Raw genomic sequence first — 12992 nt, forward strand, 5'->3', positions numbered from 1 at the left:
ACCAAGAACCAGATCCAACTCAAAATAAGGTATTTCCGGTGGCGCCGCAGCTGTTGCCATTGTTTTCGGTGACGTTTAAGGGTTCGGGCGGGCGCCGCAGCTGTTGTCGTTGTTGCCGGTGGCTTTTGTTGTTGTTGATACGTGTGGGTATGTGGGTTTTGGGAGGATCTGGTGGCTTTTGTTGTTGTTGTTACGGGTGTGTATGGGAGGATCCGGTGGCTTTTGTCGTTGTTGTTGATACGGTGGTTGTTGCCGGTAGCTTTTGCTAGATTTTGATGGTGTGTGTTTGGTTGAGTTTATGTAAGAGAAATAGATTGGGATATGTATCTATCACACCACACCACACCACCACCCCTACCAAATTCCATCAAATGTGATGGATTGGACTTGGTGATGTAAAATCACGGAAATTTTGAGCCAAAAATGTCAACCTTTTAAAGTTAAGGGACCGAATCTTCCAAAATCCAAACTCCAGGGACTAAAATGTAAATTCCGTTTTCTTGTCCTCTCGCGATACGCGACGGGACAAAATACAAGCCCATCGCTACCGCGATGGGGCTTGGTCAAAGCTTCTGGAAGGGGTCAATGGCGATACGCGATCACTGTTGAACCAACGTCATCGGGATAAACGATGACGTGGTCTGACAGGTTGTGACACGTGTGCCACGTGGCACACGGTTGCACCGTCTGCCGCAACATGTCACCACGTCCGCCATGTGTCGCCACGTGGCAGGTCTACGTGGTGACACAGACGGCCTATATCGCGCTACGCGTTAAGCCTGTCCAGGGACCCATCGCGTACCGCGATGGGATCCCAGAAAAGGCCTATAAATAGCAGCCTCGGGTCTTCACAATTTCACACCAAAATTTCACATACAATCTTCTCTCTACTCTCTCACTACACCTCGAAAATCGTGCATTCGATCCATTTCGATAAGCGTGCCCAAATTCTCGTTTTCCATGCCCTACCTCGATAAGCGTACCATTTTCCGACGACGAGTATATTAAGAAGGTGATCTTGTACCGACGTCCCGACAATCACTTCGAAGTACGTGCCGTGAAGTGTTGGTGCCTCGAGAAGCGTGCCGAAGTGAAGTGGCGATCAAGGCGAGTGTTGAAAAGACCAAGCGGCGTAGAAGTGCTGCTCTAGTGTCTAGAGATTTATAAGCCGAGTAAGGTAAGTGTAATGCCTGACTAAAATAATCAAATATTATAAAGGCTTAATGCCCTAAGTTGGAATTATACTCGATGATTATAAAAAGAAAACAAATAACAAAGAAAATAATAGAAAGAGAAATAAAAAGTATATACATATATATATATATGTGTGTGTATGATATATATATATATATATATATATATATATATAATTCTTTGTTATTATTATTATTTAAGTTTAAAGAGTATTCTTAAATAATAAAAGAAAAAGAATATGTTTCTTAGAGAAGAAGAAACGTCGGGTTTTTATAATAAACTAAAGGTTTTAAAAGTAAAAGAGTATTGAACTAAAGGTTCATCGAGATAAATAAGACTAAATGTCTTAAGCCGGATTGTATATCCGACTGATAAAAGTTATTCTCGTACTATAGGTGCGAGATAGCAAGAGAAAGACTCATGAACGGTGTTAGAAGCCGATCCCACTTGAAAAGGTGAATACGCCCCACTTTTATAAACTTGTTTTCAAACAAATGTGCTATGTGTCAAACTTTACATTAGACCAAGTGTCTCTAAAAACATTATGAATAAGAGTAAAAGCCTAGCCCTCAGGCTGTAGTATACGTTTGTCTGGATCCTTACATATGTGGTTAAATGCGGTGGGCACATCGCACCACGTCTGGTCACGACCTCCGGCCACGATGGGCCGAACCAAAGTATGTTCGAGTGAGAATGACCTTGTGTATATTTATGGTACCTAAGTAAATCGAAACGCTGGGGTGTTTTGCTGGGGTGACCTAGTGTAGAGACTCGAGTTTATAATGATGTTGTTTTAACTTTGTTATTCCTAAGCCAAGATGGGCCGAGGCTTGGGTAACCCTCGAGGGGTAACAAGGTAAAAGAAAATATTTTTGCTTCAGCATATTCACCAGCAAATGTTTGCTGACGTATTTTTATAACATTTTGCAGGTAACCAAGAATAGAGCTTGAAGAACGAAGGCTCAAGAATCCGATGGCTAGGATATTTTGTTGAATATTAAAATATGATGATTTTGTTAAACTTATAAACAAGTAAATCCAAACGAGACTCTCGTCTCGTCTTTTGTAATGTAAATATTTAACTTTTAATCCACATGTTTTATAAAGTCTTCCGCTAATAACCCGTAACTCTGATTTATATACAAATGTGATACCAACTGTCGAGTCGCACTCCTAGACCTAAGATGGGGGTGTGACAGGTGATGTGGCACACCACCATTGGGTGTGGTGTGTGAGGAAAATGGAACCACCCCCTCCCCTAATATCAAGGAAATAGCTGAAATAATAATCAATATTATATTATTTTATTAAAACAAATGTTGTAATTACTTTAAAAGATTGGATATTAAATGTAGTTTAGTGGTAGGATATATTTGTTTTTTAATGGAGACGGGAGACCCAAGTTCAAACCTCACTTACAATAATTGGGAGGGGGCATGGGTGGCTCTGTTCGGCTGGATTGGGTCAGCTAGTGATGGTCTCTTGCAATTTGGTTAACCCGTACGAAATACCTGGGCATTCTATGTTTGTTGTTTGTTAAAAAAATAGTTGGAAGGACGTTTGTTGTAATTAGTGAAAAGAAGGGGTGAAAAAGAGAGAAATAATTAAAGATGAATTGATTGGGGAGGGTGAACTCGTGAAGTGTTGAGGAATTGAGGATATAAACATTCGATTGGACGAAAGGGTAGACGACGTGTTCACGTGTGTGCGGTCTGATCACGTGATGGCCCTACACGGCGGCTGGTGTACACGTTCTGATGGGGCCCACACACCCTATTCATTTTGTTTTCTGCTAACATTCACATCGTTTGCCGTGGTCCCTTTCCTCTCAGAAACTTACGAAACAATGAGGCATCCTTTTCAATGTTACACACAACTAATATATTTTTGGGGTTTTATTCTAAAATGAAATATTTTTTACTTTTTTTTATATGTATTTTCCTAACGACCAACTAAGGAGTTTTATTATTGTAACAACCACATTACATCAAATATATGTGAAAACAAGGATCTAGTTACAAGCCAATCCAAAAAAATCAAAGCACCACTTACACCTTAACCCAAATATGGTTAAGAGCTTTAAAGTCTCCTGTCAAATTTACCGACGAGGCACTGAGACCATCTTACCACTAAAAACCATGTCTTTTCTTGCTTTCCATAAATTACCATATCGAAAAAAGGCATATAGCATGAAATATCTTTGCCTTCTTCCTTGGAAACATACACCACAAAAGATATCGCTTGCCAAACTAATTGAGCTATGTAACGAAACAATGCTCAACTGTTTCCTCCAAATTCCCACAAACTGGGCACAAAACGGAATTCACATCTATATTTCTCCTAGCCAACTCGGTCAAAACGGGCAATCTTTCCAGCTCATGTCTCATAGTTCAAGTACATACGGCTCAAAGATATGGAGCTCAAGGATTTCAGTTCCAAACGGATTGTAAAACTATGTTCCTTAGATGTAAGGTATCAAATATGCACATTAGTTTGTTAAATTTACAGGTTTTATGTAAATATGTTACCGAATATATTAGAAATATAGAAAGGAAAGGTGTTAGTGGATGACAATATTACCAGAGAAAAAGGAAATAATTTAATTAGAAAAATGTCAAAGGTTGGGTTCGGGTATTTTTGTTTGATTGTTTCGTATATCACTTAATACCATATTTGTTCCATGCCAACGATTTTTTTTTTTTTAAAAAAAGGTCTCATACCTTATATGTGTCCTAATGTTTCGGATTTCATGCTTACCCTTACGTCTTGTTCTTGAGTTTTTTAACCAAGGAAAGGAGAGAGAAGGATAAGAAAATGAATGGAAGGGAAGGAAAAAATTTTTAATTAGGTGTGTTATTAAGTTAGAAGAAAATTAGAGGAAAGAAAAGGATAACTATGTTAAAAAATAGTTATCCTTAGTAATCATCTCATTTTTTAGAGGATAACTTATTGAAAAAATACATTAATTTAATCCCTCATAACTTCTCATACTCCTTTCCTTTCCATCCTAAAAAAAACTCAAGAACACCCATTTTTTAGCTATCCTTAGTTTTTCTTTCATTTCTCTCCTTTAAAGTTCATTATTCATCAGTATAACTAAAACCTTGAATGTTTTAATACGGTTTTCTCTAAGGCTATGTATAGTGGATGGACTACAAAATGGGCGTTTTTTGACACGTGACAAAAATGACATTTAGCCACCCCCGAGGGGGGGGGGGTGTTCTCGCCCAAAAATCGCCCCACCTTCCAATCATCGATCACCACATCATCATCACCTTCTCTCCAGCCGGCGACAAATTCTCGTCGCCCACTGACGCGGTGTTCTTGCCCCCAAACCCCAATTGTCGCCCAAAATTTCCACCCATTACACGTAGCCTAACATGTGATATTAGTATGTTGTTTTAAATAGTTAAAACACATATTCTTTTCCTTGAAAAGTACAAGTCTTTCAAGGAAAGCTATGACGATTATCTTGTATTCTATTTGTTAATTTGTTAGGCTATGTCCCATAAGAAATATCAATTTTAATTTACATAGGCATTTCGTCCTAAACTTCTTAAGTCCCTTGCTCTGTCGTTAAAGAGTAGAGTTGAATATTTTTTTTCATTCACTTAGTACTCTCTATTCAAAATACCTACAAGCAAATACAAATAATTAAACATATATAATTCCACATCATACTTGGAACTTGCATGAGGCTTGTATGAGTGTACGACCCTTTTAGACAAATTAGCATGCTATATCATTTCTTGTTTATCTTTTGTATAATAATAATAATAATAAGCATGCCCTTTAAATACCATACAAATATGTAAATATTACTTGTTAACGTATTAAATAAATCATATTAAAACATCGCATATTAAGGTATTTACCACGCATATTATGTTCACATAATGAACACTACAAGAACAAGAGTAAGCTCTATAAAATGTCACAAAATCTTCTCATCTAACCCTTTAATCTTAGATGAAATAGTACAATAAATTGTACCGAAATAAGATGGTGAGAACAATTATTTACACTATTAATTGGTGACGTTTCAGAAAGATTCTCGATGTCCTTTGCTTTCTTTTCTCTAGTGTCTGAACCACCCACGTAGATGAATGAATGAATGAATGAATTTTACACATTCATATACGAGTTCCAAATGATTACTTATGGGCACTTACGAGTTATGAAGTATAATAAACATTTTTGCGTATTTAAATGAATAACATCACTATATAAAGGAAATATATACGAGTAATGTCGTCTTGAAAGAAGACAATGCGGCTTATACAAAGCATAAACGAGTAACGTCGTACCCTAAAGGAAGACGATTTTGTTTACTTAACAAAGTTAACGAAGCATTAAACCATATTATATAAAACATTCGGTTACATCAACTTACGCAATACTTAATAGAGTTGAATTTGCTTTACAATCTGTCAAATATATCTTAAAAGACCTTTGCTTGATTATGCAAAATTTCTTTGATTTGATAGACTTTATTGTTTTGGTCATATTAATAGGCTTATAGCATGTAGATCTATGACGTTCTCAAACATGTTACAAATTATTGTTTTCATTATCATAATATACACTTTTTTTTAGAAACGTGTTTTTTCCCTAGTGATTACATCATAATATTAAAAAAAAAAGGATCCAATTACAATAAAGAGGCAGGTAAGCAGGCAACAAGCTGCGCCACCATCCCCTTTTGAATGGCAAAACCGATCCTACTGAAAACAAAGTTATCGTTCTTAGGCGTCGATGAGTTACTGTGCACGACCCGCTGAACTCTTTTCATAAACGTAGCAGCATCGGGGGCAAGAGACCCAAATGTGTCAAAAACAAAAGGAATGAAGGCGTGTTGATTCTCCACACACGCCTTCTCGTGCTTAGCAATTTTTCCTGCTTCTGCCTTTAGCACGGCATGCCTAGCAGCAAACCCGATATTGCTTTAGTGTTAAAGTTGCTAAATATGTAATTAAAAGTTTAGCAATTTGGTTGAAACATATATGAAACTAGACTTTGTACTATCTAATATCTTTAGCAATATATGTCACAATTTTAAAGAAAAGAAAACAAGTGTAATATATTTATTTTTTTTCCAAAATGTGTCATTTTATCTTATTTGTTTGTTTTTAATAGTCATAAGTTTATATATTGCCATTGATTTACCAAGCGGATTGATTTATTTGTGCGATTGCTACCAGCGTTATAACAAATCTTTAAAACGATTAGTATATTTATAGAAATCATTCTACTGGTTTCGGGTTTGTTAAATTTTAAAAAAACAGTCTGTTTATGCCCTAATCAAAAGAACCGCTCATCACAAGGAATTTTATAGGTTCTGACGTTCACAATTTTGATTTCATTCACATGAAGTAAACACTTGTATATATGTCCTAAAAAAATATTAGTTTGAAATTCGGGAAAAATATATAAAACCGTAAAGTCCTTTTTAATAGGGACCCTTGGGGGCAACTTTTTTTAATTTGAAACCGGCAGTGGCGATAAACTAACCTGAGATTATTATAGGCCAATATCGGTTAATAAGAATTATTAAAATCCAATAAACCTTAAAAAAATAAACAAACAAATAAAAGTAAAAAACTAAATTGTTGTGAGATCGTGAAAGGAAAAGAAAACAACACACACTAAATTATAGACTTTTATAGAATTTTTCCAAATAAGGTCATGTTCTTTTTTTAAAAAAAATTAAATTAATAACACGCAAATATCTATGTAATCTACTTTCTTTTCTTAATGTTTAAAAATATATTAATCACACACAAATATCTGTGCTAATTGTTATCTACTTAAAAGAAACAAAAACTACGTATTTCACATAGAAACCTCTTTTTTTCCTCTTTTTGAAATGAATTCAAAACCATCCCAAGTACCCAAATAAGTATTTTTAAAATAGGATGTGAAATGTCTATAATGATTTTGACCTTTCAGGTCTATCTCACCCGGAAACATCTTTAAGGTGGAAACCCTTTGCTATGGGAAAATGTCATTGAGTCGGGTTTCAAACCTAAAACCATAAAATCTTAAATTTTAACCATCAACCACATGTTATTTAATCAGAAGAATAACCGTATTTTCTTCGGTCCACCACATGCCTCAAAGGCTGAAATAATTCTATTTAAAGATCGGAAGTGGTATTAAATATTCAATGACATAGTTAAGAATATATCTCTAGTAACTTGCAATTTACATATACCCATGACAAAAATTATAGTTAAATATATATTTATTGGGATTAATCAAGGTATCCCTGTTTTATTTTAATAATAGATTATTATCTTAGTATAATAACTATTTCATGATAGCTTTATATTTCTTTATTGTGTTCCGGTATTATCTCTTTTTAGTTGGAAAAAAATGTTCAATTTTTTTATAAAGGTCAAATTTTATAAAACAATAAAATATTAATGAACATCTAGCCAGAAGCCTAAAAAGTAATCAAAAGTTCAAAACAGGCTACAACCAACAACCAGTGGTGTGCCTAACCAGGATTAAACCTCTGAAACCAAACAAATCAGAACGAGTTATACTGTAATAAGCTTGGTTCTCTGGTACGAGTCAGGTCCGGGTGAGGTATGACAAGTAAAACCCAAATCAATTAGATAATATTTAGGGTTGTAAATGTACCGACCGAACACAAACAAGGTCTTGTTTGTGTCTGTTCGTTAAGGAAATAATGTGTTCACGAACACTTACTGAACGAGATTTTATGTTCATGTTCGTTCATTAAGGAAATGAATGTGTTCACGAACGGTTCACTAACACAAGCGAACACAAATAAAATCAACAGAGCCTAGAGACTGAGACCGACGTTTTCATCAATGTGAATAATGAAAGCATGTAAACGAATCGAACAAACACAAACAAGGGCATATTCGTGTTCGTTCATTTAACTTTAAACGAGTAAGAACTCTTAATCGAGCAAATATTTATGTTCCTTTTCGTTTATTTAAAAATAAGAACATTTGTGTTAGTTTAAATTCATTTGTTTATAATCTTATCTAAGGGAACATAACTGAACAAAGATAAACGAACATAAATGAAAACACTTCAATGAACACAAATTAAAAAAAAATATAAAACCTTTAATTAGATGAGTCATCCAGATAATAATTAATTATTTTATATTAATACATATACGAACACAAATAAGTAAACGAACGTTCATGAACATAAATGAACGAACGGAACATGTGTTCATGTTCATTCGTTTAATTAAACGAACACAAATTTTTTGTTCGTGTTCGTTCGTTTAATAAATAAACGAACATAAACGAACTTTCCGCCGAACGATTCACGAACAATTCACCGAACGTTCGGTTCATTTACAGGCCTAACAATATTATTAACAGAGCCCGGGTCGGATATTGTGGATAACCCGTTTGCTCGCCCTTACCAACAACCAACAACAAACATTTAAATTTAATGTTCACCATTTTTTGTAGTCGACACTTGCCTTTACTCACCCATACAGATGTAAGACGACATCATACACCATGTTGGTTAACTAGCAACTTTATCTGAAATTTGAAAATCTATTGATTCTTTGTATTCCAGGTAAGCTAAAGAAAAAGCATCATTAGCCATTGAGTTATCACCCCTCTTTCTTTTACCACCAGTTATTTTAGCGGGTGCTTAGGATTGAAAGATAATGTTAATATGAAAGTCAAAACATTAGAAAAAAGTATATTTGGAGGTGAACATTCTTCAACCAACACACCAAATTGGTGTAAATGTTTGTTCTACCACCACTTATTTTATTAGTTATTTAGTTTACATCAAAATTTTCAATATAACACTATCTCACACACCAAATTTTCTAAATTTATTATAGAAAACTTTTGATCTTATCGCTCCATTATACCTTTGCTATACTTTAATAAATTTCTACTAAAAAAAACTAATATTCAACATAAATTGAAACATAAGCTTTAAATGATTAAAGAATACTTAAAACATAATAAATACAAACTACACATTTTAATAGACACAGAATCCAGATCTTTATATAGCCTTTTAGCATTAGCCTCCTCTCGAAAGTCTTGATCATTCTTAGATCCTATGTCACTTCCCCACCAACAAACCATCCTTTTCTATTCACTATTTATTACTCTAATCATAGTCAAAATAAGCACACATTTTAAATTTCTCCGGTTTTAACATCTTTAAGCTCTTAGGACATGCATAGTGAACGGATTATAAAATTGGGGACTTACGTCATGTGAGACCTAGTTAGCAAATGATGAATTTTATTTTAGAGTTTAATGTTGTTGTAGCCTCGTGTGTGTGTATATATCTTTACTATATATAATACATCAAATAGGGGTAAATTAAGACGCAAGTTTTTAAGTAATTTACAAGTTTTAATGCATATGGTACATGCACACAAAGGGGTAAAGTAGTCTTTTCAACACAATTAACCCACGTTCATTTAGTTTTAACAAATATAAGTACAATTATGGTACCCCAACTTTACTCAAATTTTGTAATTCAAGAACTACTTACAACTTTGACCATTCATGTTTACCCACTTTTAACTCAACTTTATACTTTTTTTATTTTAATCAAATATGTTTTACAAAAATATGATTTAAAAAAATCCGAGCATACCTTTTTAAACGGGCTTATTTTTGTCTACGTTCCAATATAATTTTTTTTCTAATCAGATGAACGGTTTGAAATGTACAAGTTATTAATGCATAAATATATACATGAATGTACAAGCTTTTTAAACATAAATGGTTACATTTTCATCTCATTAGTTACATATCTAACCATTTATCTATTTGATAACAAATATAAATAAACTTGTTACAATTAAAAAAAATTCACTTATTAAATTTTATACTATTTAATGTCCAACTTTGACCCCTCGTGTATATCCAAATTACTCAACTTTATTCTTTTTTTATATTCATTTATATGTTTTACAAAAATATAATTAATAATACTCAAGTTATATAAATATCAAAATAATCAAGACAATCTCGACTTTAAGATTTCAGCTTTAGTTTAGAGCTGAGCTGAGTCGGCTTGATGTAAAGTTCGAGTCAAGCTAGCCTTGGCTCACCAACAACCTTAACTTAAAATGTTATTCCCGCTACATCGTGCAAGCACTCGACTAGTATATATATATATATATATCCCATATATAATAATAATAATAATAATAAAAACACTAACATTACAAATCAAAATAAATAAAAGCTTTGGTAATTCACATATCCTTTCACCCATTTAAACATCAACTATACGAGTAACATACGAACTATACGACTTGTATGATTAGTGTATGATAATATGAAAAATGATGATAACACACAAGTGTTATACAACAGTACAAATATAACATCCCTCTAAACAAACCAACAAATACTCAAAATATACACACACTAATAATTATAAACAAATATCCCAAGATGTGCAAAGATTCCATTAAAGAAACCAAACAATAAGTAACAACCACGTTACACAATCGTACCATTCACTTTTTAAACATCAAGTAACAACTAAGATTTATTTATATCTAAGCAACCAAAATAAAATAAAAACTAAAAACATTATTTTGCCTTCTATCACCAAAAATCTAAAAACATATACAAAATATCATTTTATTTTCCATTTACCTAAAATAACCGTCGAAAAATTAAGACATCGTTTAGTAGTTTTTAACAATCATTAAGAAATACTATTTAATGATTGTTAAGAGGCTACCAATCGGCTCTAAAACAGTCAACCTCTATGCATAGGCGATCGTTCATGTATATGCAGCTTCGTCGTCTTTGAATGCATAAACGCCTTCATCGGACTCGGAATATACCATCCCCTACGCTTAACACTCGCCGGACTCGAATACTCACTCTTATTACTCGACTCGTCATAATGTAAATCACACTTTTTCGTTTTACTCAGCTTAAAAACCGACCAGAAGCTAATTTTACTCCGGCTGACACGTGGCAGTGGAAGAGTGCTTTGATCACCGCCGCCGGAGAACGCGTGTTTTGATTTTGATATCGATCGGAGGAACGGAAACGAGACAGATCTTGATTTCCGAAAGGCCGGTTCGTTTTCGATTAGATTGGACATGCGTCCGAATTCAGCGTGGCGGAGGCTACCGGCGCGAGAGTATTGGAAGGAGGAGGATGAGGATGAAGAGGTGGATGTTGAATCGGAGGGAGTACATGCGCACGGACGAGTGTTGGCGCATTCCGGACAGAGTGTGATGAGGCGGTCTCGGAGACAGGACGGACAGATGCCGGTCCGTCGGCGTTTGGATGATGGGTGGTTTGGACATTTCCAGACTTGGTCTTCGTCGACGTAACACGCCATGAGTCACTGTAACGGATTTTGGTTATTCTCTCTCTAGGAATTACTGAGTTTGTTAGTGGGTGGGGTGTTTAAAACTTAAAAGAGAAGTGGTGTGGATCTAACCATGGTTGGGTTAGGTTCAGATTAATCAACAAACAAACTATGGTTGATATGATATGGGTCTAATTTTGTACACTGGTCGTTGGACCAAGCTATAGAGGTTAGGCAGCTATGTAGATTTTAACAAAAAATGAAAATACTTTTTTTTTTAATTATAAGATAGGTAGGTCGGATAATTCATGGTAACCTAGCTAAGAGGGGATGGGGCGGTGCATGATAAGCCACCCATCACGCTTGATGGGTAATTGAACACCGCCGCCGGTCCTTTCTTCAAGCGTGATGGGTATGGTTGCGTGATAGCCATCACGCAAGTGATGGGTTTGAGTTATGGAACTCTCTATATATATATATATACACCCCAAATACACTCCTCTCACTCACACAAAAACATATATATATATATATATATATATATATATGTATGTATGTATATATATATATATGTATGTATGTATATATACCAAAACCTATTACACCACACCACCCCTACCAAATTCCATCAAAATGTGATGGGTTTGGGGTTGGTGACGTGGCATAATTTGATTGGGTGGGGTGTGTGATAAGATTTCCACCACCCCTCCCCCCTAATTCATACACTCACGATCGTAGACAGTGTTGGATAGTTTTTGGTGTTTTTTGTTTTTGAAAAACAAAAACTGTTTAGAATCTGATTTCATGTCCGCAACTGAAGATATGGTCTGGATGTGTGCAACTGTTTGTTTTATAAACTAGATATCGTCTACATAAGTTGAAAATTAGTTACATATCATACATGTCACAGTAGATAGAAGTCATTTGACGTCTGTAGGCTGCTAAAACAATTGGTGGTGGTGTACGAGCTATGGAAGTGAGTGGTGGTGGACGATCGGCGGTAGATAATTGTGGTATGCGGTGAACAGTGACGGTGATGGACGGTTGTGGTAGACGGTGGTAGTGGACGGTAGTGGTGGCCGACGGTGGGTGGTGGTGGTGGTGATGGACATTGGCGGTGGGTGGTGGTAGTGGACACTGGTTGTGGCGGACGGTGGGTGGTGGTGGGGTGGCGGACGGTGGGTGGTGGTGGTGGCGCACGGAGGGTGGTGGTGGTGTTGGACATTGGGTGTTGTAAGGTTGTTAAAAAGTGTGAAGATGATGGATATTAGCTTATTTCTTAAGACCATAAAAACAGTTTTCAGATATTTTTTTATTAAACAAACAATCTTCAGAGGCTTATGTATGCACGACTGCAGGCATAAGCCTATTGCAGACGTTTGAAGCAAAAATAAACACAACCTTAGTCTGTCATCTCATGTTCTAGGGAAATCTCACTACCCGAAAGCTCACTGCAATAAATCCCAAAGGTATCAGATTCA

The 12992-nt window shown here is 35.2% G+C and overlaps 1 protein-coding gene across 1 annotated transcript; it reads right to left on the bottom strand.

Moving 5' to 3' along the window:
- Positions 1 to 10944: 10944 nt before the first annotated feature.
- Positions 10945 to 11541, bottom strand: LOC143610030 (uncharacterized). Its single transcript, XM_077084624.1, has one exon. The coding sequence runs from the start codon at positions 11539 to 11541 to the stop codon at positions 10945 to 10947; it is 597 nt and encodes a 198-aa protein (XP_076940739.1).
- Positions 11542 to 12992: the final 1451 nt, after the last annotated feature.

Source organism: Bidens hawaiensis, unplaced genomic scaffold (genome assembly GCF_021521415.1).
Source record: "Bidens hawaiensis isolate Kalapana, Puna unplaced genomic scaffold, B.hawaiensis_p1.1 tig00023627_1, whole genome shotgun sequence".
NCBI classification, from domain to species: Eukaryota; Viridiplantae; Streptophyta; class Magnoliopsida; order Asterales; family Asteraceae; genus Bidens; species Bidens hawaiensis.